The following is a 25,389-nucleotide window of genomic DNA, read 5'->3' on the forward strand; positions in this document are numbered from 1 at the left end:
ATAAAAACTGCATCAAGATAATAATCAATGACAATAAAATGAATCAATTTGACTGGTGATAAAAGCATGCATTAGCGTCTCCGTATTGGCCCAAGAGAGAATGGGGCGGACTCTGTCGTGATTAAAACCTACTTTTGTCATATGTTTAATGTGTGGAATAAAAGTGAGCACACCATGTTTTCACCTGCGAGGAGGTTTTAAATGGTTTCATCAAGGGGATCCGTTTTCATGGTTGACATCAGGAGGACTGTGACGACAGAGCTGCGGAGGATCCAGGAAGAATCCAGGGATGGGAAAGTGCATGAAACTTTAGTAGGGGGAGTACTTTGAAGGGAAAAACTTGTCATTTGGATTTTAAATTCTGTGACATGATTTGAAGTCCTGGAACTTTGCTGACACACATCATATTGCTAAGTCTTTCTGCAACCAGCTCAGGGAGCTTCCACTTCTTAAATGAAAATGCAATTGGCCAGTAGAGGATAAATCTATTTTCTATACTGCTTATCCTCATTCATTTAAAATAGTGCAGGAAATAGTCATTAATCCGGGCAACAGAAAAGTCGACTAAAGGGTTAAAATATCACTCCCACATCCTTTAAACTTGAAACGCATTGTAGGTATATTTTAACAAAAAAAAAAAAAAAAAAAGCTTGATGTTTAACAAAAATCTGCAATATAGCGACAGTAAACAGTAGCATAGCATTTTCTTCTTCTGAGGTATTCTTCCAAATTTTTCCACTTCTGTGTGCACTTGAATGCACAAATGTTGATTGTATTTTAAAAACTAATACAACCTCAGTGTCAGCAAAAATTGCAAAACCTCATATTTCATCAGGTTTCTTTAATATTCTGCCACAAAATTACATTATTTGTTTCATCATACACATCTAGGACTACATATCAAAAGGATGAAAAATAAAATTTTGGAATCTTGAATAAATCAGCCTGGAAACCAGATATTTTTTTCCCCCAGAGAGAAAACACCAGGACAACTCATTACAGTACAACGATCACTAGATCATACACAGATGCGATTGGTCAGCAAGTGTGAAACTTCAATGGCACTTGTTTGAGGTTCAATCCTCCACTCACAGGGACCCTGTTAGCTAAATGTTTATATAATGTCAGCCCCAGGCATATTTTGTTTTTAAACGCATTAAGACACACACAATGTACTGTATATAGTATAGTGCATACAGTCCCACACTCTTACAAATGATACAGCATATAGCATTGCAATAATTACACTTAACATTACCCCATTGGTAAAGTAAAACAATAAATTTTTAGGAAACTAACTTGAGGGTTTATCATAGTGTTTCAAGTAATATACTATACTATGGAAGGCTACAAGGGACAGATTTTGACAAGAGATTCCCCCCTTTTAAGACTGTATACAAGGGCAGACGATTTCCAAATTTAACTGCAGCTTCCCCTGTTTTTATTTTTTCAGGCTTTTGATTCCTGACAGAACAGAAGAAGCAGGTCATTAAGGACACCGTCACATTTGGACTGCATGGCACACACTCAAAGAAACAAAAGGCCAGGACTCGTACAAACAGAACCCACACTCCAACCACAGAATCCAATTGAATCACAAGGTTCAGAGAGCAAGAGCAGACACATGCATGACAGGGGCGACAAATCCCAAAGCACAGACTTTAGGAATTAATACAAGAGTACAACTAATCTTCTTTCTTCTTCTTCTTTTTTTTTTTATTTTAAATACAGCAAGATTGTCCACAACATTTGGTACCATTACTTAAAATGAACCTGAGGCTTTTCACACAAACTACTTATTTTTTCATGGGGATTTCTTTTCCTTTTTTTTTTTTTTGCATGACAGAAACAACAGAGACCAACAACAGCAACATGTTGAAAAGTAATTCCCCCCCCCCCATTCAATTCCACTTGGCAATAATTGTACACATGCAGTTATAGCTGAAATGTCTTTTTCAAGGAAATCTATTTTGTTGCAAATGAGTTGTTGAATTGTGTTATTACATTTTACATTCGCAAGGTTGTTCTCTCATTGTCTTAGTATACAGCTTCCAACTTAAGGTTGAGCACTAACCACACTGCTAAGGGCCCAATCAGAATGGCGAGTGACAAAAGACAGAATTCAAATTGTCCGGGAGAGGTTATTTTTTTAAAATATTTGTAATGTGCATTTTAGAACAAGGCTGTGTTGGTCTAAGTGCTGTTCGATGGCTCACTCACAATCAATGTTGAGTAGCCTCCAGTGGCGAGTCAGACAACAATGAAACCGTATTTAGGCAAAGACCAAGTGCTGCTGGTCCAACAGGCATTGGGTGAAGTTGTTTATTGGGCCGATGGCGCTGAGTGACATGGCGTTGTCCCGCCCCCAGAGCAGGTTTGGCCCAAACACCACAGCCAGGTTGCTGTTGGTCATCTTATTGACGTCACTGTTCGCTGTTACCTGTTACAACACACACACACACACACACACACACACACATGCACGCCCACACACCCACATTACATCATTCAGCAAGTACTTCATCATGATGGAAGCTACAAAGATTATGGTAGTACATTTGGATTCAAGATCAAAAACATAATTTTTGATCTGATGGCAAAATGCAAGGTTTAGAACTCAAAGAGAGACAACGCTGACATCTTATTTCATCCATCTTTATAAAACCCACAAAGACAGGTGAACTATGTTTATGTCACAGTTTAACTTACCGATAGCTGGTAAAATATTAATTAGGTGTTTTCATAGGCCTTTCAAAAGATTGAATTGAAAAAGCAACAAAAACATGCTTTGGGTGTATTTACAGTAAATAGGGTATTTCTATTTCACAAATGTCACTTATTGCGGAGGAATTTAATTTAACACCCTTCCCCCATGGGGGGCAGGGGTGGAATCACTGCATACAGATGGTTTATGAAGGGATAACCAATTTATTATCATATAAATAACTAGTTTATGAAGAAATAACCAGCTGATGGAAAAAAAATTACCTGATTATTTAAACAGTACAGAGTGTACATTTACAGTAACTTAAGCTGTCAGGTAATTGTGAGACATTTAAAAAGCAGGAAAAATTTGGCCTAAATGACATGCAGTACTCACCCTTTGTTTGTCAAAACCGCAGTACAATACTGGAGTTCATGCGGAGGTGAAAGGCCCGGTTCAACTGGGTTTGCCTTGGACCACGCCACTGTGGCTAGCCAGCCCCAAAACTGTGACAGTATGGCGGATCACTTGCTTGTGCTTTGGTTAAGAAGGCAGCTAGCCAGCTAACTACCCCGCTAGCTGCACTACACTTCACACGTTCCTTGCAGTTATATGCTTCGTTTTGGCGCCGAGCGGCGACCCGGCTGGCCACTGCGGGCTGCCCAGGCATAGACAGGCTCCCGCAGCCCGCAGGCTTGTATTTACCGATCGAGTCCGAGGCCCGTGGCTACACGGCTCAACGCACGTGAAAGCCGGTCAGCCTGTCCACCCAGCCTGCAGTAAGCAGCGCCACTTTCCCCCCTTGGAGGAAAAACCCAAGTGAACTAAATCCCCCTCAGTAGCGGTGAGACGGAAACACAAGATAACAATCCAATTTCATCACATTTTTGTGACAGTTTTTACAGCACACACACACACCTCCATCTGCCACAATCACTCGCCATGTAACGCTGGGGGGCACGCTGAAACGGATTAACAGTATTTCCATTCATTTCAACAAAGAAAGATGATTAAAGATACACACGTTTTTTACGTTACGAACATTGTCACGGAACGAATTCAACTCATATCTCAAGGCACCACTATAGTTCTAAAAAACTCCCCTATTCTGTTTTTGTGCCTAGGAAAAAAAACCTGAATTGCTTTGGTGCCATCTGGTGGCATTTTGTCAAGGAACTGTTGAAGTGAGTTGAGGAGCTTCATATAATTAACAGTAGTCTTTTGGCACCATTTTATGGCATCAATTGGCAATTACAGTATAATGTTTTTAGGATTATGGGCAATAACTAACAGATTTTCATTATTCGTTGCAGGGCTCAGTTCCTATCCTTGTGACTAGCGAGGGTTCACTGTAATGATTTGACTCAACTTGCTTGAAATCTATTCATCTGTGCTGGTTTCCGGTATGGTCCCACACAGTCCTGCAGGTCGGCTGATTTCAGAGCCCTATTTTACACATATGGTGATTATTATATATTTTTTTTAATTCATTCAAATTTGGTAGGCCTTTAAAAAAAACTGTCAAATTTACAAGACATTTTCTTGGCCTCTTTAGTGGGTCTTTTTCATTGTGCTGTTCATTCAGTGTCATTAGCAGATTGCACCAGAGATACAGAGAGACTGGAAGGGTCACAGAAAGGCCTGGAAGTGGATGTCCTTGAAATTTTCACCGGTTCCATTCATGGCTCAAACGCCTGTTGCGAATTTTGCCAATCAGCCCCTTGTTAGTGAACTGCAAGCATTGAACAGTTGGACATTCAAAGGTTTAGAGGTCAAATAAAGTTTGCCTGTAAAGGTTCCAGTGCAGAGAATGATATTTAGCAGTACAACTGTACCTTGGCCAGAAATGTGATTAGGTATCTGAGTGTGGCGTAGTTCTCCTCTGGCAGTGACTCCACCAGTGTCTTCATGACGGTCACCTGACTGTCACTGGACACAGCTTGACCAAAACACAAACCACAGTTTGTTTTAGTTACAACTCGACAGACCTACACGGCAACATTTTTAACTGTTCATGGCAAACCCACAGGCAAAATTGACAATGTCATTGTAGAGCTGGTAGGTCAGCAGTGGCTCGGGCAGTTCTCTAAGGAACGTCTTCAAGATGACCGCCGCCAAGTGGACATCTTCCATGTCTCGGAAGTTCACTGCTTCGCCTGCAACATAGGCAAAACACATTCAAGGGAAACCAAAACACCAGCAACAGTTTGTGAAAACCTTGTGAAGACTTACAGAAAACGTTTGACCTCTGTTATTGCCAACAAAGGCTATATAACAAAGTATTGAGACGGCGTTAACAACAAGTGAAAGAGGAGTGAATGGGATAGCGTGTGTGTGGCTGTCAATGCTGTGGAGTTAGAATAGCGCACACACGCTGAACTAAAAAAGAAGTGGTCAGACATTAAGGTGGATGTGAAGCGGACAGCTGCCCACTGCTAAAGGGTGGCCAAAACAGGGGGAAGAACCGGCGCGGAGGGCCTCACCACGTTCGAGGAGAGAGTCGCTGCGATCATGGGCGACGCTACTCTCACATGTGGCTGACTCTGATTACCCCCAAGGTAAATACCGCGTATTTTTATAACTCCCAACAAATGTGTTCATACAGTAACCTACACTCAGCCCTGTGAGAGAAAGGTTCATGCGTAAATGTTGTATGTATGGTATTTATAATAAATCTTTTGAATTCATATACAACCCCAATTCCAACGAAGTTGGGACGTTGTGTTAAACATAAATAAAAACAGAATACAATGATTTGCAAAGGATGTTCAACCTATATTTAATTGAATACACAACAAAGACAAGATATTTAATGTTCAAACTGATCAACTTTATTGTTTTTAGCAAATAATCATTAACTTAGAATTTTATGGCTGCAACACGTTCCAAAAAAGCTGGGACAGGTGCCAAAAAAGACTGAGAAAGTTGAGGAATGCTCATCAAGCACCTGTTTGGAACATCCCACAGGTGAACAGGCTAATTGGGAACAGGTGGGTGCCATGATTGGGTATAAAAGGAGCTTCCCTGAATTGCTCAGTCATTCAAAAGCAAAGATGGAGCAAGGTTCACCAATTTGTGAACAAGTGCGTGAGAAAATAGTCGAACAGTTTAAGGACAATGTTCCTCAACTTACAATTGCAAGGAATTTAGGGATTTCATCATCTACAGTCCATAATATCATCAAAAAAAAAAGTGTCAGTAAATGCAGTTACATCCGTAAGTGCAACTTGAAACTACCATGCAAAGCAAAAGCCATTTATCAACAACACCCAGAAACGCCGCCGGCTTCTCTGGGCCCAAGCTCATCTAAGATGGACTGATGCAAAGTGGAAAAGTGTTCTGTGGTCCGACGAGTCCACATTTCAAATTGTTTTTGGAAATTGTGGACGTCGTGTCCTCCGGGCCAAAGAGGAAAAGAACCATCCAGGACTGCTATGGAGGCAAAGTTCAAAAGCCAGCATTTGTGATGGTATGGGGGTGCGTTAGTGCCAATGGCATGGGCAACTTACACATCTGTGAAGGCACCATTAATACTGAAAGGTACATACAGGTTTTGGTGAAACATATGTTGCCATCCAAGCAACGTCTTTTTCATGGATGCCCCTGCTTATTTCAGCAAGACAATGACAAACCACATTCTGCACGTGTTACAACAGCGTGACTTCGTAGTAAAAGAGTGCTGGTACGAGACTGGCCTGCCTGCAGTCCTAGACCTGTCTCCCATTGAAAATGTGTGGCGCATTATGAAGCGTAAAATACGACAACAGAGACCCCGGACTGTTGAACAGCTGAAGCTGTACATCAAGCAAGAATGGGAAAGAATTCTACCTACAAAGCTTCAACAATTAGTGTCCTCAGTTCCCAAATGTTTATTCAATGTTGTTAAAAGAAAAGGTGTCCCAGCTTTTTTGGAACGTGTTGCAGCCATGAAATTCTAAGTTAATGATTATTTGCTAAAAACAATAAAGTGTATCAGTTTGAACATTAAATACATTGTCTTTGTAGTGTATTCAATTAAATATAGGTTGAACATGATTTGCAAATCATTGTATTCAGATTTATTTATGTTTAACACAACTTCCCAACTTCATTGGAATTGGGGCTGTAGAAGCATATCAAAGAGGATATCAAAAATTTTGACTCCTGTTTGATTACTCAATTAATTATTTTAGTACACAGGAGAGGACACGCAGTTGCAGCCACGTGCTACATGTTCTAGTGTCACAGACGCGGAGGATTCCTCCAGCGTCCCTCACTGAAAAAAAAAAGAGTCCTTTGAATTGCCTTAATTTGAACATGTACATCGGTTGCACATGATTAAAATGTTAAAATGACATAATTTACCCCTCTTCTCCTAAAATAAATATGTCATTTGAACAGATTTTAACCATGTGCAACCGATTTACATGTTCATTCTTTTTTCAGTGCTGGCATCACTGGTGTCACAGAGGCGGAGGATTCATCCCCCGTTCTTGGCATCTCCTCCAACATCTCCAGCGTCTCCGACGCAATTACGCGCCGATAACCAGCTGCTCCTGCCGGCCTGACTGGCCGTGTCCTCACCTGTGCTGTGCTGGAGTCACAAGAGGAGATTGTGAGGGCAATAGGCAGCATAAATGATCGCCTTGGTCAATTTAGAGGCGTCCTCACAAATATCAGTGATTAATTTAATAACCTGGTTAACAAGTGAATCCCGAGTCCTTGCTTCTTTTACATTGTTGAAATCAAATGTTGTCGGGCATTAATCGTTCATCAGTGCTAATTGTTCATGTGTCTCTGATGTGCAGATTTATTATAACAGTTTCCCAGCCTCATCTCTAAGTGTCGCCAAAGCACCAACAGCTGCAGAAATGTGCGTACGCCAGCCATGAAGTTGGCGTGAGGCACCGCACATTTCCACGGTCATTTCCCCCGTGATACATCTGAACTTTGCCGTGAAAAGGTATGTACGCACACTGCTTCAGAGTTTTTGTACGAGGCCCCGGATATCTGGAAAATATACATGTAGTATAAATGGTTTGGATCCGTACGAAATCCTGAATACAGAGTGGAGCAGCGACTAGCTAGACCGACTGCCTCCGTTGTGTGCACCTCCTGTGTGGTGTGCCTACGCTTTGGAGCAGTTTAAGAATTATAAATTGTAAGTGGAGTTTTTCCAACGTGTGGATGCAGGACCTTAACATGATGAAGCTGACCGGCAAACAATGCCAACAAGTCATTCGGACGAAGGTATGCGGAGCTAATCATGTTGCATGTGTTTGCTTTTTAACCATCTGTTTTAAAAGTTCACTTAAGCCATATTAGCGTTCTCACATATTAATCCGCAATCCAGCTCTAATGAATGATTCTGATATAACGAAGTCAATAAAGGCAGCTGTCAGATAATGACACATCCCACATGCTTTGTTGCATGTAAAAAAAAAAAAAAAAAAAAAAAAAATCACAGAATGAAGATATATATATCTTCACTTAATATGTTGAAAATATAAGGAGCATACTCTTGTCATTGTCGTGATATTGTCAAAGGTAAGTTTTTTTTTTCTTTTCTCCCCCCCCCCCCATTTTACAGCCGACATCAAAGCCATCCGACCTCATCTGAAACTACTAGTAAGCCCTCTTTCTTGCCGCCGCCAAGCAGGAAAGATGTAAAAACATGAGTAAGTTGTCGATTTCCCCCCCGCCCCCCTTGCGATCATGTGACGAGGTGGTACTCCTTGTAACACAGCAACGTCTCACCATACTTCAATTCACATGACAAAATATAAAGTTGATATATATGCAACATATATATGCATATAGTGATGCAACAATGCGACCAAGCAAGTCTTTAGTTGTAAACAAGATCCCCGTAATGCCCGAAATGGGGATGCAACGCGGCTTGGCGAAAGAGTTTCCTTACTTGTCGAGGGGAGAGCTGGCAACTTCAGCGTCCCTTTTAAAATCCTTTTCTCATGAGCTCCTTTCACCTGGGGAAGGTTAGTCCGAGTTTATCCTGTTTTGAACGCTCCGCTGCTTAAGTTACCTTTCCCCCCCTCTCTCTCGACGATGACGTAACTGTCTTCCATTGCATATCCGTGGCCCTGCATTATGCTGCTGCAGTAGTGCAGATTTGTCGTGGTATGCCTAATAAGATGATTTTCTCCTCCAGTGTTCGCAATCTAACAGCATTTATTCTGCATTTGGTACTGCTTGTCCCCTTACAGGGGCAGTAGTTAAAAGATGGCAGACTGTCATGGCGCTCCCCTACTGGGTCACCACTCTTATGTATAAATAAATCTAAAATTATTTGCTCATGCGAATGTATCAGATTATTAGCAGAGGTCATAATACACCAATGACAACATATATAAACGCAGACATTGAGTTTGGCCAGTAAACAACTGAAAATGCTACACAGTTCAAGCAGAGAGATGAGCACTCTACCATAAAAAACAAAAACATTTTACATAAATCTGTCAATCTTCCTACCTGAGTTATATCTGAGCTGGACCTCCTTCACCAAAGTCACATTGGCAGAACGTCGGAAGATTCCTTCAATCTCCAGGCCTGACAAAGTTTAGACCAAAACAAAACGGTTTCAAGATCCACTCAGGTCCATATATATTGGGACATTACCACTATTTTCATATTTTTGGCTCTAAACACTGCAACAATGGATTTTAAATGAAATGAACAAGAGTTCCTTTAAGTGCAGACTTTTGGCTTCAATTTAAGGGTATTTACATCCAAATCAGGTGAACGGTGTAGGAATTACAACAGTCTGTGTACAGTATATCCCACTTTTTAAGGGACCAAAGGTAATGGGACAATTGAATAATCTTTCACCTTTTAAAACTTGATTGCAAATCCTTTGCAGTCAATTCTGGAATGTATAGACATCACCAGATACTGGATTTCATCCCTGGTGATGCTCTGCCAGGCCTTCACTGTAGTCGTCTTCTGTTCCTGCTTGTTCTTTGGGCATTTTCCCTTCCGTTTTATCTTCAGCAAGTGATAAATACATGTGCAGTTGGATTCAAGACAGGTGATTGACTTGGCATAACATTGCATCACATTCCACTTCTTTGCCTTAAAAAAAATACTTGGTTGCTTTCGCAGTATGCTGTGGGTCCATCTGCACTGTGAAGCGCCGTCCAGTGAGTTCTGAAGCATTTGGATAATTATGAGCAGATAATATTGTCTGTCACACTTCAGAAGACTTCCTGCTGCTTTTGTCATCAGTCACATCTTCAATAAATACAAGCGAACCAGTTCCACTGGCAGCCATTATGCCCACCTGCTCATGCAACCACACCCACCACGCTTCACTAATGAAGATGGCATGTTTTGGATCATGAGCAGTTCTTTTCTTTCTTCATACGTTTCTCTTTTCATCATTCTGGTACAAGTGGATCTTTGGATCATCTGTCCATAGGAAGATGTTACAAAACTGTAAAGGCTTTTTTAGATGTTCCGCAAACTCAAATCTGGGTTTCCGGTTTTTGAGACTCACCAATTGTTTACATCTTGTGGTGAACCTTGTGGTGTATTCACTCTGGTGAAGTCTTCTCATGATTGTTGTCTTTGACACACATACACCTGGGGAGTGTTCTTGATCTGGCCGATTAAAAGAATGTTTTTTTCTTCACCAGGGAAAGAACTGTTCGGTCATCCACCACAGTTGTTTTCCGTGGTCTTGCGGGTCTTTTTGTGTTACAGAGGTTACCAGTTGGGTTCTTTCTTCTTAGGAATGTTCCAAACAGTTGATTTGGCCAATCCTAATATTTTTGCTCTCTCTCTCTCTCTGATAGGGTTGTTTGATTGTTCAGCCTAATGAAGGCTTACTTCACTGATAGTGACACTGACAGCTCTTTGGGCGTCAAATTGAGAGCTGACAGCAAGAGATTCCAAATGCAAATAGTGCACTTAAAATGAGCTCGAGACCTTTTGCTACTCTGGGATAAATAGGATAATGATGGAATAACACACACATGGACAAGGAATATCTGAGCATCCAAATGTTCCATTAAAAACATAGGAGGCACACATACAAACTGTTGTAATTCCTACACAATTCTCCTGATTTGGAAGTAAATACTCTCAAATAAAAGCTGAAGGTCTGCAGTAAAAGCACATCTTTCTTGTTTCATTTAAAATCCATTGTGGTGGTGTTTAGAGTAAAAACAGATTAGAATTATGTTGATTTCCCAATATTTATGGACGTGACTTTACCACTTAGCTTTGGGTTGTGTTTAAGTCACCTTGCTCTGACAGGAAACTTATAGTGTCTCTCATTACTACAGGAACAGCATCTCCATCTGGACTCCTCTTTCTTAACCTGAAAGACAGACAAATACACTATTAACTCTAATGCTTTTGACACTCAGAAGTGGTGTTTCCCATGAAATAAAAGAGGTGACTTACAATTCAAGGGGAACCGCAAAGACCTGGTTGGGGAGAGGGGGACTCCGAAGAGGGGACATAGGAGGCTGGGAGGTTGGCTTCAGGGAGGCTCTCAACTTGTTGTCGTATCTGCACACGTGCACCCATTGAAGCTTGGTGTTAAGGCGATTCGTGGATGCCAGGTTAATCAAATCAATCGCGTGCGTGAATGAGAAGTTCTTACTCTTTGACACGGGCTGGAATGATGAGCTGCTCACACTTGACCACGTTCTCCAGCTCACTCAGATAGCTCACATAGTTGAGTTTCCTCCCAAACTTAAAACTACACTCAAAAGATGAGAAATAATTGGAACAACAAAATTCCCAATGATAGGCTGCAATATATTTTAATCATGTTGTTTTTTTCTCATGTTGTTTTTTTCTGTCTGCTTCAAACGACAATTTTGGCCCCTGCTGAGCTCACAAGTATTGTTGCTAACATAACGTACATAATTTTAATGTGAGCCAAATAACCTGTGACCTTTGTTCTCCACACAGCAAATCTCTATGGGCCATACAACATAGTACCTGATGATGGGTTTGAACAGGATCAGCAGGGTCTTGATGAACATGGTGGGATGGACAATATACAAGGCTTTGATATTCTTCTTATACCTGGCAAAGAAAAACAACAAACCACTCTTAAAATAATCAGCCAAACAAGTGTGACTCAAGAAGCAAAATCTGGTCATTGCTTGTGCACGGATGCAAACTCACTTCCTGTCAAACTCCCTGTAAGCATCCCGCAGCCAGCTGAGTGATGGCTTGTTCTCGTTGGTCAGCCCGTGATGGAAGTAGATCAGGGTGTAGTCACTTTCAACATACTGGTCCAAGGTTCCTTTCAGATACCTAAAAGACCAAGTGGAACCACCAACGTGGTTAGGGGAAAGGAGGACCGCTGACCAAAAAAAAACTAATCATTGCTCTTGCTTTGACAGGGACAAATGGTCCTTGGTCTGAAAGTCACTGTAAAATATAATAAAAAAAAAAAAAAAGGAACCAACATTCTGTACTTTAACCTCAGCAACCCCAAATTCATTAGCTATTGTCCAGACCTTTTCTTCAAAGGGCTGCACAGAAAAAAATGTAGGATGCAAGGGCCCTTTTAACATTTTTCACTAATTTATTTACAGGAATACACTAAAAACCAATCTACGAGTACATAGTCTACTTCTACATATTGTGAGACGGTTCAGTCAGGGGAATGCACTCAAGAGAGTATGTCAGCGCAAACGTTAAATTGTCGCTTTTCTTTGTGATAGTAAGCACAAGAAAGCTAGCAAATGTCTGACTAACATGCCGGATCAGATTTTGTGTCATCACACAAAAATGATGAGGGACGCAAAAAGCTTTGTGAAGGTGCGTCCTCTGACGCACAACATGGCTTACCTGCATGTGTGGATGGCTCGAATTAAGCGGTCTCACATCGCAGTTGCCGGGTAAAAATGTGCATTTTGCGCATCAAAAAACACATTGAAAAGTAAAACTGCAAATCAGGTTTACCGCCAGGGACGGTCGCGAAGACGGCAGTGGCGTATATGACAATGCGCTTACGTCACTGATGCGTGGACGTGGAAGTAAAGTGTTCGAATGAAAAGCACCAAGACAGAGGTTGCAAAATGCGATGCTAATTGAGATGAGCGAGAGAAAAAAGACAAATGGAGAAAATATGGTAGCATTTCATAGTGAAATGCAAGGCGAGCTTTAATCCCAATTGTAGCGCGAAACCTAACTATAACAAACTTCTTTGTTTTTATTTCGTACAAATGTGATACATATTTGAAATAGTCATCTCATTACATCTGCATAGTCTGCCCTTCTCATGACGCAGGAGCCAATCATGCTGCAGTGGGGCGTGTCTTGCATAGAATACAAGATAATACAATACAAAATAAGATGCACACTATCATGTGCATCTTATTTTTTAACATTTCAACCCAACTATTATGACCTGTTTAATTGAAAGGAATTTAACCAAATTCATCCACCCATCTATCCATTTTAATCTCACGAGTTGAATTAAATTCACTATTGTCACTAGTTGACGTGCACTGCTTCCACTAACAGCATGGCTGTGAACAGAGAGGAGCTAGTTTACAAACGCAGTCAGTGTTGTCCAACTTCGCAACTTTTCTCAGCATTCTAGCAACAATTTTTCAAAAAAGTGACAAGTGAGTTTAATAACTTGACTCGACATGATTTTTGTCACAATAGTTTTGGACTCTCTTGAAACAAAGGTTAAACTTGAGACTTCTATATCTAAATTTCAGCCCTATCAGTAAGACTCATAGCTAAAACTGACTCACATCAGCAGTTTGTGATGGTCCAGTTGGTGCTGGGGGGGCATCCGGCAGGCGTTAAACACAATAACTTTTCTGCCAAAGTTGTCGTCACCTACAAGAAAACAGAAAAAAAAGTCAGGACAGGCAAGGGGATGAGGTCCGCAAAAGATAGCCGCCAACTGCCAGAAGCGACCCGATGACCCACTGACCGGCGACTTCGATGATTTGATGCCGGGCGATGTCATAGAAGGGATGCTCCCAGGGCAGGTGGGGAGAACTGGCATCAAACCGCTGAGAGATATCGGTCTCTGATACAAACACACGCATACACAATTAAATATCTGCATTATACAGCATTCCTCCACTATATCGCAGATTTTTCATTCTTTTTTTAAAATGGGTTTCACAGTACACAGGTACCATTACTTACAAGTATAATTTGTTCCGTGACCAGGCACGTTAATTCAAGTTGATATAACTTGTTTTTTCGTAAAAAAGTTGTTTTCACCCAAGCCTCTGCTTTTATATTTCGTATCGTCCGGCGACATTTCCGTGATTCCTGGAACCAAAGATGACGTATTTTATGTAGCCTAACTTTTAGCCTAATATTTTACCAACATTGTGTCACGCTTGTAAAACGCCAACTAATACGAGTTAGGGGTTCGTGCGCAAACTGTCAGCACACTTGAAAATGTTTTTAATTAAAAACTGAATTTTGAATGTCGATTAAATAGTGGTATAATGTAAATACAGTACAGCATAATCATCCATGTTTTTACACAGGTTATCCTCATTGGGGTCGCAGGTGTGCTTTACATACTGATGTGCTTATCAATTCCAGTAATACCAATAAAATGTCACTAAGTGACAGTTTCACTCTGCAAACACCTTCGGTTCCCTCTCCATTATGTCTGTCAGGCATCTTGTTTGTTCATGTTTTTACGGAAGCATGACGCATGAAACTGGCTGCCAACAGTAATTCAGCACACCAGCCAACGACTTGAATACCTTCTACTGCAGATTTGAAAAGGACACTTTCACACCACACACCCACCCGGCCGCACCCGCGACCACAACCACACCTCTGACTTCTGCGTTAACCATTCATGAACAGGATGTGAGACGCATCTTCAAACAACAAAAGATTAACAAAGTGGCAGGCCCGGACCATGTGTCCCCATCCTGCCTCAAAGTCTGCGCGGACCAGCTCGCTCCAGTTTTCACTCAGATCTTCAATAGATCTCTGGAACTGTGCGAAGTTCCATCCTGTTTCAAACGCTCCACCATCATTCCAGTCCCCAAGAAACCTGCAATCTCGGGTCTGAATGACTACAGGCCTGTCGCTTTGACATCTGTGGTCATGAAGTCCTTTGAACGTCTCGTGCTGGACCACCTCAAGAGTGTCACAGGTCCCCTGCTGGACCCCCTGCAGTTTGCCTACCAAGCGTACAGGTCTGCGGATGATGCAGTCAACATGGGACTGCACTTCATCCGAGAACACCTCGACAGTGCAGGGACCTACGCGAGGATCCTGTTCGTGGACTTCAGCTCAGCGTTCAACACCATCATCCCTGAACTCCTTTCATCCAAGCTTCTCCAGCTCAACGTCTCACCTGCCATCTGCTAGTGGATTTACAGCTTTCTGACGGGCAGGACACAGCAGGTCAGGCTGGGGGAGGCCACCTCATCCACACGCAGCATCAGCACTGGGGCGCCCCAAGGTTGTGTCCTCTCTCTGCTGCTCTTCTCTCTCTACACGAACGACTGCACCTCAGCGAACCCGACTGTCAAGCTCCTGAAGTTTGCAGATGACACCACTGTCATCGGCCTCATCAAGGACGGTGACGAGTCTGCATATCGACAGGAAGCGGAGCGGCTGGAGCTGTGGTGTGGCCGACACAACCTGGAGCTGAACACGCTCAAGACTGTAGAGATGATCGTGGACTTCAGGAGGCATCCTTCGCCACAGCTGCCCCTCACGTTGTCCAGCTGCCTTGTGTCAACCGTCGAGACCTTCAAGTTCCTGGGAATTACAATCTCTCAGGAACTGAAGTGGGCGACGAACATCAACTCCGTCCTCAAAAAGGCCCAGCAGAGGATGTACTTCCTGCGGCTTCTGAGAAAGCACGGCCTGCCATCGGAGCTGCTGAGACAGTTCTACACAGCGGTCATCAAATCAGTCCTGTGTTCTTCCATCACAGTCTGGTTCGGTGCTGCTACAAAAAAGGACAAACTCCGACTGCAACGGACAATCAAAACTCCTGAAAGGATTGTCGGTACCCCCCTATCCACCATTGAGGACTTGCACGCTGCCAGAACTAAGACAAGGGCGTGCAAAATCCTCTCGGATTTTTAACCTCTTAACATATGCAAATCAAACATCAGTTACACACAAAAATAATACTTTAAAAACCAATGCAGTCCCTAGTGATGTGACATTGTGATTTCCTTAGGAATGTTGCAGAAGTGATCATTTGAAAATGTAAACAATCAATTCTTGCTTATTGTTATTATCTGTTAAATTGTTGGTAATTATTGTGAGAAATCATTAACATGATCAGTGTCTTCACACAGGTGAATATCATTAAATAATATAATATAATTAAACAGTATTTGAGCAAATATTTTTTTATTTAAGAAGTATGTATCAAACGGGCTGCCCTCAGTAGCCAAGGAGTAGCTCTCCCTTTCAGAAATGTTGGTGAGGTCATCGCCGGTATACATCATAAACCTTACTTTGGGTGGTTGTCCAAGAAATTTGTTAAGTCCTGTAGAAGGGCTGCACAATATTGAAAAACAATTATGTTCCGATTGTCTTTAACCCTGCAATATATATTGCAATGTTAAAAAATACAGGAAAACATACACGTAACATGTGAAAACCAGCACATTTCATTTTGCCCTCCCTAGAAAAACTATGTTCAGTAGAGTACCAAAGTATACAGTCATTTGTATGAAGTCGACCTGTATTTAAATGCACTGTAGTATTGAGCAATAGGCCAGGCAGACATTCAGTTACAATCATTGCGTTCCATGCCCAGTTATACTGGAGTCATAAGCACATTCCTAAGACTTCATTTGTTTTTAATCAATTTGTTATTTTACACCTATTTTAACATATGCATTTGTATTTTTATATTTGAGTGCATTTGTTCACACAAAACACGTGAACGCCTGAAGTTTGTCCCTTCAATAATGCCGTGGCTCGCCCTCCACCCCCAAGTGTAATCTGTTGAGACATGCATTCGTTCATCACATTCTGAAGAGAGAAAGAGTAAATGCAGATGTGTAATTGTTTCCAGTTTCCTCATTAATAGTCATCATACAAAAAAACAAGTATACAACACTCTGAGCTACGCCATGTGTGTTGTTTGATGGGTTACAATTTACTGTAACATTGGTGCTAATCTTATTAGTATGTCCAACCAGGTTCCTTTGCAGGTCACTTATAAATATTAGTTGATATTATCAGTTGATTGACGGCATAGCAATACACCAACATTGCACAGGGCCCTGCAATGTGACTATTGTGCACACTTGCATTGTAAAGATGATGCTCAAACGATACATTGTGATTGAGTTGACAAAAAGTCCTTTAAAAGCTTGAATATAGCAAACTTCAATATATGAGTTAGACTTGTAAATATAGTCAACCCAAAATGCATCTTGAAATAATCAGAAAATGGCACTTTGAATTCAATTTGAATTGAAAAACATAGCTTGTCAAAATTGTATTAAATAATATTTAATTACAGAGCTTCTAATCAATGAAAAATTATTTTAAACGAGTCCCATCACTAGTTAAAAATAAGTTCTTTTAAAGTATTTTGTATACATATTGGTGGCGTACAGAGGCAACATCAACCCAATACAGTGCTGCGTTGAGGTACGAGCTTAATTTGTTTCTGGACCACGCTCAGAACCCAAAACACTCTTATCTCAAATGATCTTTCCTTACTGAAATTTGCCTTCATTTGTGTTGCTCATTCTGGTGGTGTGCCTTGGCCATCTGGGGGCAGTATAAGACAGACAGACTGTACAATGGATGTGATCAGTCCCTATGCCCCATGAATAGCAAAAGTCTGTGAATAATTTACGCTCATTATAATAGCTCATTATATATCTGGGGGGAATTTCTATTACACACACACAGGCACGCACACACAAACCTTAATAAGTAGGGGATCGGGTAAAACAAAAAACAAAAAACCATGCAGATAAGCAGAGCAATAGGGGAAAAAAATCCCGCGAATAAGGGGGGAAAGATTCAGTCCATTTCTTATGGTGGAGTCATGGACACTGACCTTAACTGCAATTCTTTGGATGTTGTTGTGGGGTCTTTTGTGAACTCTTGGATAAGTCTTCGCTGCGCTGTTAGGGTAATTTCAATTGGCTGGACACTCCTGGACAAGTTCACCACTGTTATTTGTTTTTGCCATTTGTCTATAATGGCTCTCACTGTGGCTCACTGGAGTCCCAAAGATTTAGAAATGGCTTCATAACCTTTTCCACACTGACAAATCTCAATTAGTTTATTTCTCATTTGTTCCTGAATTTTTTTAGATCAGCATGATCTCTAGGTTTTGAGGATCTTTTGGTCTACTTCACTTTGGCAGGCAGGTGCTATTTAAGTGAGTTCTCAATTGAGATTAGGTGTGCCAGTATCAGGCCTGGGCGTGGCTAGAAAAACTGAACTAAGGTATGATAAAGCACAGTTACAGTTATGTGTTAACTTTTTCAAACAGGGCCATGTAGGTTTTGATTGTTTTTCTCCCTTAATAATAAAAACCTTAATTTAAAAACTGCATTGTCTTTACTTGTGTTGTTTTTGACTAATGTTTAAATTTGTTTGATGACGGGAAACATTTAAGTGTGAAACATGCAAAAAAACATGAGAAATCGGGAAGGGGGCAAACACTTTTTCACACCACTGTAGATGTGTTCTAGAAGAGTTTGTGTTCAGATATCCATTGCTTAAAGAGTAACAAAACTGCCACAAAGATGTTATATGTAAGCCCATGTGTCGATAGAGTTTCATGCCTGTGAATATTCTCACTCATCCAGGTCATTTAATTCCCAGGGCACTGAATTGATCGCAACTGGACTGGTGTGGTTGTCTTAGAAGACATTTTGCCTATCATCCGAGTAGGCTTCATCAGTTCATGCAACGAGGCTTAGTTAGGACAGACAAGCCTGAGTTGGTGTGGAAAACTCAACTACTACTATCGCGTATGGTATAATTCTTTTGGAATGTAAAAAAACACCAGTAGAGTGGTGACAAAAAGAGTCGTTAGGTAGAAACTCGCTCAAATATTCAATTCAAATGTAAAGTGATAGTGGAGCTGCCTGTTAAAGTGTTATTTGTTGGAGGCAGAATTATTGAGTTTCTATAGAATGGACGAAATGACGGTTTTGTAAGTGGGAGATAAGTGGTAAGCCACCACCTCTGTTAAGAGATGGTCTTTCCACCGTCACGTAGATGGCCTCTCTCTCTCTCCTCTTTCAAACCATCTGTCTTCTCTGTTCAGAATATGCACATTTTTGTCCTTAAAACAGTAGTTTCTCTTAGAGGTGCAAGTAGAAAGCTGAGTCTTGACCTGAGGAGTTTGCCCGTCTGTGTTGTGACATGCGTCAGCGCAGTGGTTTCCTGGTTTCCCCAATGTATCTTCGCATTCGTCACTACACTTGACCGCATACACCAGATTGCTTTTTGGGGTATTGCGTGTACGGTCTTTGGGGTGTACCATCCTTTGTCTCAAAGTGTCTACAGAGTTATACATTGTATGTAAGCATTCAGTCATCAAATCAAAGGATCTCATCAAAGTGTATCGATACTTGATAAATGCAATTATGTAATTAACATTTCTGATGTTAAATTAGTCAAATAAACTGAACACTTAGAAAATAGTAAATATAGTACCGTTTTTACAGTACTTGCCATTGTGTGACATTTGGATATACCCTTATCTCCAAAATTATTGGAACAGTGAGACTAATTCACTTTTTTTTGCTGTAGACTCAAATGATGAGCATTAGACAGGAGATCAGCAGTTCAGCTTTTATTTCCAGGTATTTATATCTGGATCAGATACACAACTTATTGATAAGCATTATTTGAAATGAAAAAAAATAAACCACAATTTTAGGTGAGCAAAACTACTGGAACAGTTGGACCTAACAACTGAAGTGAATAAGACTCAAGTACTAGAAAATGTTTTGCTTCCAATAACTGCATCAAGTCTGTGAGCCATTGGCACCTCAGGCACCTTTTTGTTGTTTGTGTTGGGGGTATACTCCCTTCAGCCTCCTCTTTAGTAGGTAAAAAATGATGCTCAATAGGGTTTAAGTCTGGAGGTTGGCTTGGACAGTATAAAAGCTAAAAGTCCTTGCTCAGATGAACACCTTTGTTGTTTTGGCAGTGTGACCGCTGCTGCGGTCATGATCGTTCTGCCTCATGAAGGATCTCCCAAGCCTTTGGCAGCATCTTCCTTTAAATGGGCAGGCAACATTTTTCTGTAGACTTCAGAGTTTATTTTGATGCTGCCATCAAGTGTTACTCTAATAACGACTAGTAAGCACAAGAAGCCGTTCAAATCCGAGTCATTACATTACCTCCATTGAGTTTGACAGATGAGCTTGGGTGTTAGGGATCATGAGCAGATCCTTTCATCTGTTTGAGAACAGTTCATCTTTATCTCATTAGTCCCTAAAACAGTCACAGAAAGCTCTTATAAGGCTTCTGCCGTCAGCGCGCGTGCCACGTCTGTTCTCCACACGGACATTACTTGCAGACGCACACAATATCATGACCTTACCAACAGGGCCACCACATAGGCACGTCGGTTAGACGCTTAGGACGCAACGTCATGACCTCCCCAACATGGCTGCCAGGTAGGTATGATGGTTACAGCCGCTGGCTGCTACAGTGCGTTGGCATATCTACGGCGCGTTCGAAAATATCCTCCAAGCGCTCTCTGCTACACTCTGCATCATTTGGAAACTCAGAGCGCTGTTGGAATGTGCACTCTCAGCGTGGAGTTAGGGTATTAGATTTAATTTCTTAACGCACCTCTAATCTTCATATCTATGGTTGGGAATTGTTATTCCACTGTTGGAATAAGCTGCTGTAGACAGAGGATGTCCAAAGGTTGAGGTCACTTTAAAAAAAAAAAAAAAAGGACAAAAATGAAGTGGTATGCAATTACCGCAAACGCGGAGGTGGCCTAACACCAGATCGGAATAGACAACATTCACACGCAAGCTGAATGAGCTCTGTGGCGTACGTAAGGTAACACATTTATTTATTTATTTTTTACTTACTAGCCAATGTATTGTACCCTAAAATCACTACTTCTAACTTAGAACATACTGTAACACTGCAATCGCTAGTTAGAATGTAGTATATCGTGTTTTTCAGCAAGTCAGTGACGCTGTGTGCGTTTCAGTGCTTGTCATGATGTTGAAGCTGACACTTTTTTGACACATGGCTAAGCAGAGATTGAGTGTTGTGTAAAAAAAAAAATTTAAATAAATAAAAATAAAAAATTAAGACTTTTAAGGCGGGGGGGGGGGAGCGTTATGACCAAGCTTCTACTGTGCTCATACCCTTTACCTACAGTAATATAAAGTAGCATAGACAGATATATATATACAGAAAACAAGTAAGACAGTTCATCCATTCATTCACTTTAACTCACATTCTCCACAATGAATTTATACTATACACTCAGTACCAACGTAAGCAGTTAAGGATAAAAGTCAATCCCTCATAAATGAGAAGTAAGTAAGTAATTAATTAATTAAATAAATAAATAAATAATCATAATATTTTTTCTTTCAGGGGGGTGGTTCACGATTGCTCGATGGAATGGGCAACAAAACAACTGTTCACCTGTTCCAATACTCACATGAAAAACAGGTGGGTTCAAACAAAAATCTTCTTGTGTATCAGTTCCAGATGTAAATACCTGGAAATAAAAGCTGAAATGTTGATCTGGTGTCTCATATTCACTTTTCGACGTCAAACCCTTTGATGTTAGTCTATAACTAATTAAAGGACTTGGCCACACTGTTCCACTGAGACCTATTCTTTTAGAGGGGAGTGTGTGTGTTATCAGTTGGAAGCAACTATGAATAGAGATTAAAGCATAAACGAAAAAGCAAACTTTTACTAACGTCTTACAACTAGCTTCACGTTCTATGAATGTTTCCTCAGGGCAACTTTGGGTGAACATCTGTAAAGCATCGTATTGGCCCCACTCACCGGACTTTCTAAGAGTTGACTCATCTGGCGGCCACTCCTGGTCCTGTAATGTGGTCAGCTTCAGGTGGCCCAGCTGTGCTGTCGTCTGGTCCTCGCTCAAATCCACAAGCAGCTCCGAAGACATTGCACACTGCAGGATGGCGCAGCACGCAAGCACTCAGACAACAACTCAAGACACGCACACTCAAACACACACTAAATGCAGATGGAGTCCTGGAAGAAACAAGTGTTGTCTGTAAGATACATACTTATGAATCAATGCAGTAACAACATATCAAGATAATTTTATCTTTTCATTTATCCTGCTTTTATGTGCGATTCAATCTTGAGTTTGATTATCTCTTTGCCTGACTTGTTTCTAAGGAAATACGGACTTGCCTTGTGTGTGAATGATGCTATACAGATAATCTTGTATTGCCTTGTCTTACTGAGAGCTGTTTTTAATATTTTGCCCCTCTAATGTAGTAGAGAAGGTAATCAAAATATTACAGAAACCATACCTCTTAATAAGATGCGGTACAGTTTTAAAACAATGTAAACTACAACTACAATAATATACAGGATTATGTCTGTGTAAAGGTAGAAATTTGGATACAGCAATTGTACTGGATCTCATTAGAATTGTTAGATTGTGCAGGAACACCTATTGAAGTGGTCGATGAGAGGATCTTGTCCAAAACAATACGCCAATTCCAACTAGAATCTACTATTGTGACATATTAACATCCAACGGCATCCTCCCAAAACACAGTTATCTCCCAACCCCCTTTAACACACTGCTCACCCTCCAATGAGTGGCGTAATGCTGGTTGACACAACGTTGCTTTAAATAAATGCTGTTACTAACCAGCAAGTATGGGCCACGTCACTGCTGCTGACCAACCACATAGAAGTGCATCTATGTGGTTGGTTACTCACACCCCCACAGCCAAAGAGAGATTATTACTGTTAGTGCACAGACCAATACAATGGAGGACATTTGTATTTTTTTCCTGCTGTAGCAGCAGGTTTCTGTTGATTTTGCTTTGTGTCTTTCTGGAATTCATCCACGTTTGTTTAAAACATGCTTTTTGGTTTCTTATTGTTGTGGTTTAAAGTGGGGTGGATGATGTTCATGAACGCGCTCATCAATTATGGAGAAAAATAACACACAATAACACAATAACTGATTATTATTATTTTTGATATATGGGAAAATTCCTGCTTTGATGAAAGTTGTATTGAACAGAATAATGCTCCTCAAAGGTGTGGCTAGAGATCAAGTTCCCTAGCTGATGTCATATTGTTCTTCTCTATGCCATAAAATAATTGAGAGTGAATCAACAGCTCCTCTGCTCGGTTGCAGTCAAGTAGTGCAGTTTGACTGAATTGCTTCAAGACATTCATCCATCCATTTTCTACACTACTTATCCTCATTAAGGGACGCAGGTGAGCTGCAGCCTATCCGAGAAAATACACCATTGACCGGTCATCAGCCAAATGCAGGAGACATACAAGTTCATCAGCCAAATGCAGGGGACATACAGGTATAACAAACAAACGTTCACAATCAAATCTACAAATCACACCTATGTGAGTCATCAACGACCCTAACGTGCATGATTTTGAAATGTGGAAGGAAGCCGGGTAATTGGAGCAAACCCGTACAAGGAAGAACGTGCAAACTCAACACAGGAAGGCCGGAGGAGAGATTTGAACCGTCGACTGCCTCACTGTTGTGAGATTCTGGGTTTGAATCTCAGCTTCCTGTGTCAAGTTTTCACGTTCTTCTTGTGCTTCAATTCCACATTCCAAAAAACATGCATGTTAGCGTCACTGATGAGGACTGTCTTTTGTCCACAAGTGTGAATGTGAGTGTGAATGGTTGTTTGTCTATATATGCCCTGCGACTGACTGGCGAGTAGCGACCAGTTCAGGGTGTGCCCCGCCTCTCGCCCAAAGTCAGCTTGGAAAGGCTCCAGTTGACTTCCTACCCAATGAGGAAAAACACTAGAGAAAATTGATAGATACATCAAGATGGATGGTCTACGGCTCAACATCCTGTGCCAACACCGCATCCTGGTCTATGTCACATGATTTTACATTGCATTGAAGAAGAAAAAAAAACAAAAAACAAAATCCAAGTCAAGTGTCACGCGTCGACTAAATGGTGTCACATACACCATCAGAATTAATCAAAACAATTTAAATGACGTTGACGTCCACTTCTAGTGCAGTAGCTAATGAAGCTAACTTTAGCAGCTGTAGCTTGTAAATACATAAGCAAATCCATCATCCTCAAAACGCTACGACCATTGCTCCAGATAACAAACACAAATATATATATATATTATTAAGACGTAACCTCATTCCCTCGTCATGTTTTCTTCAGATTAGCAATGCTTAGACCTGAAAAAGAGTGTACGATACTAACAGCTAATTGTCATGTAACCATAACAAAGCACGTAAGCAACAGTGCTTGTCAGGCTACATACGCACTTCGTCAAGTTAATATTCAACATTTATACAAAGACTACTAATCACAATAGGTAATAATGCGTTGTTTTTTTCACCTGAAGAGCTTTGTGATGATTTATTTCGCAGCCTTGAGAACACACAAACAGCGATATACCTTTTCCGGTTGCACACGTTCAAAATAAACGTTAACAAAATGTGTTTTCCGCTCGCACCCTGGACTTTTTCAAGATAAAAGAAACTTTATAAATAAGCGTGTGACCCCTTGACGTCTGGCCGGAAAATTACATTTTCTCAGTATGCAGTAGTACAACTCAAGAGTGATAGAAGATAAATATTTGTCTCAAATAACGAAAAATTTAGATTAACATGTAACTATGAGTGTATGCATACGATATACATATGTTACTATACTACTATCCTGTAGTGCAATGGTACGAAACATACATATACACAAATCTATCTAATATATACACATTATCTATCTATCTGTCTATCTATCTATCTATCTATCTATCTATCTATCTATCTATCTATCTATCTATCTATCTATCTATCTATCTATCTATCTATCTACGAGCGATATATTTAAATTCCCACATACACACACACAAATACATATGTAATAGTAGCAACAACAACAACAACTATAATAATGATAATAATAATAACGCATTAGGCGGCACGGTGGACGACTGGTTAGCGCGTCAGCCTCACAGTTCTGAGGACCCGGGTTCAATCCCCCGGCACAAGTGTAATGGTTGAGTGGGGTTGATTGTGTTTTCAGATATAATGACCGTCACATATGGAGATTTTAAAATCCTTTTATTGATCAGATTTGGATTTAACTTCCTGGGTCTTGTCCTGACAGAGACAGAATGGTTGCGTAACAGCTTGGGGATTTTATTGCAGGCTTCTTGCATTTAAGATACCAACACAGGATAATACATGTTAGCAAAAAAAAAAAAAGAAAAAAAAAGATCTGACATTGCAGAAATAAAGGGGAAGGTCATAGGAACATACATTCCACTTTTGCTGCATTGCTGGAGTCCCAGTCATGTTGCATGTTTCCTGTCATTGAGTAACTCAAATGGTGATGATCTATTAAAAAAAAAAAGCTAAGAGAACAACAGCCTTAAGAGCAGAAGCAACTGAAGCAACTGATTCCACATTGTCTCATTAAGGTAAGGTAATATACATTTACACTCAATGTAACTTTTGAATGGTGCATGTCTTCATTTCCCCCTGAATGCGCTTCTTCAGCT

At 40.8% G+C, this 25,389-nt stretch overlaps 1 protein-coding gene across 1 annotated transcript; it reads right to left on the minus strand.

Annotated features, from left to right (window-relative positions):
* Positions 1-1,792: 1,792 nt before the first annotated feature.
* arhgap1 (Rho GTPase activating protein 1) lies at positions 1,793-24,305 on the minus strand. The gene is made up of 13 exons (XM_061682993.1): positions 24,223-24,305; positions 21,671-21,883; positions 13,617-13,715; positions 13,432-13,519; positions 11,843-11,974; positions 11,654-11,740; positions 11,310-11,408; positions 11,108-11,215; positions 10,945-11,021; positions 9,173-9,250; positions 4,732-4,860; positions 4,540-4,643; positions 1,793-2,440 (listed from the first exon to the last, which is right to left on the minus strand). The coding sequence occupies exons 2-13, from the start codon at positions 21,792-21,794 to the stop codon at positions 2,273-2,275; spliced, it is 1,293 nt and encodes a 430-aa protein (XP_061538977.1). The 5' UTR covers positions 21,795-21,883; positions 24,223-24,305; the 3' UTR covers positions 1,793-2,272.
* Between the last annotated feature and the right edge of the window lie 1,084 nt (positions 24,306-25,389).

Source organism: Phycodurus eques, chromosome 1, assembly GCF_024500275.1.
Source record: "Phycodurus eques isolate BA_2022a chromosome 1, UOR_Pequ_1.1, whole genome shotgun sequence".
Taxonomy (NCBI): domain Eukaryota; kingdom Metazoa; phylum Chordata; class Actinopteri; order Syngnathiformes; family Syngnathidae; genus Phycodurus; species Phycodurus eques.

Coding starts and splice junctions, on each gene's coding strand:
- arhgap1 (XM_061682993.1), bottom strand. CDS start 21,794: ATGTCTTCGGAGCTGCTTGTGGATTTGAGCGAGGACCAGACGACAGCA. Junction 13,520..13,616: donor TCAAATCATCGAAGTCGCCG/GTCAGTGGGTCA, acceptor GTTTTCTTGTAG/GTGACGACAACTTTGGCAGA. Junction 9,251..10,944: donor AAGTTTCCTGTCAGAGCAAG/GTGACTTAAACA, acceptor AAACTTTGTCAG/GCCTGGAGATTGAAGGAATC.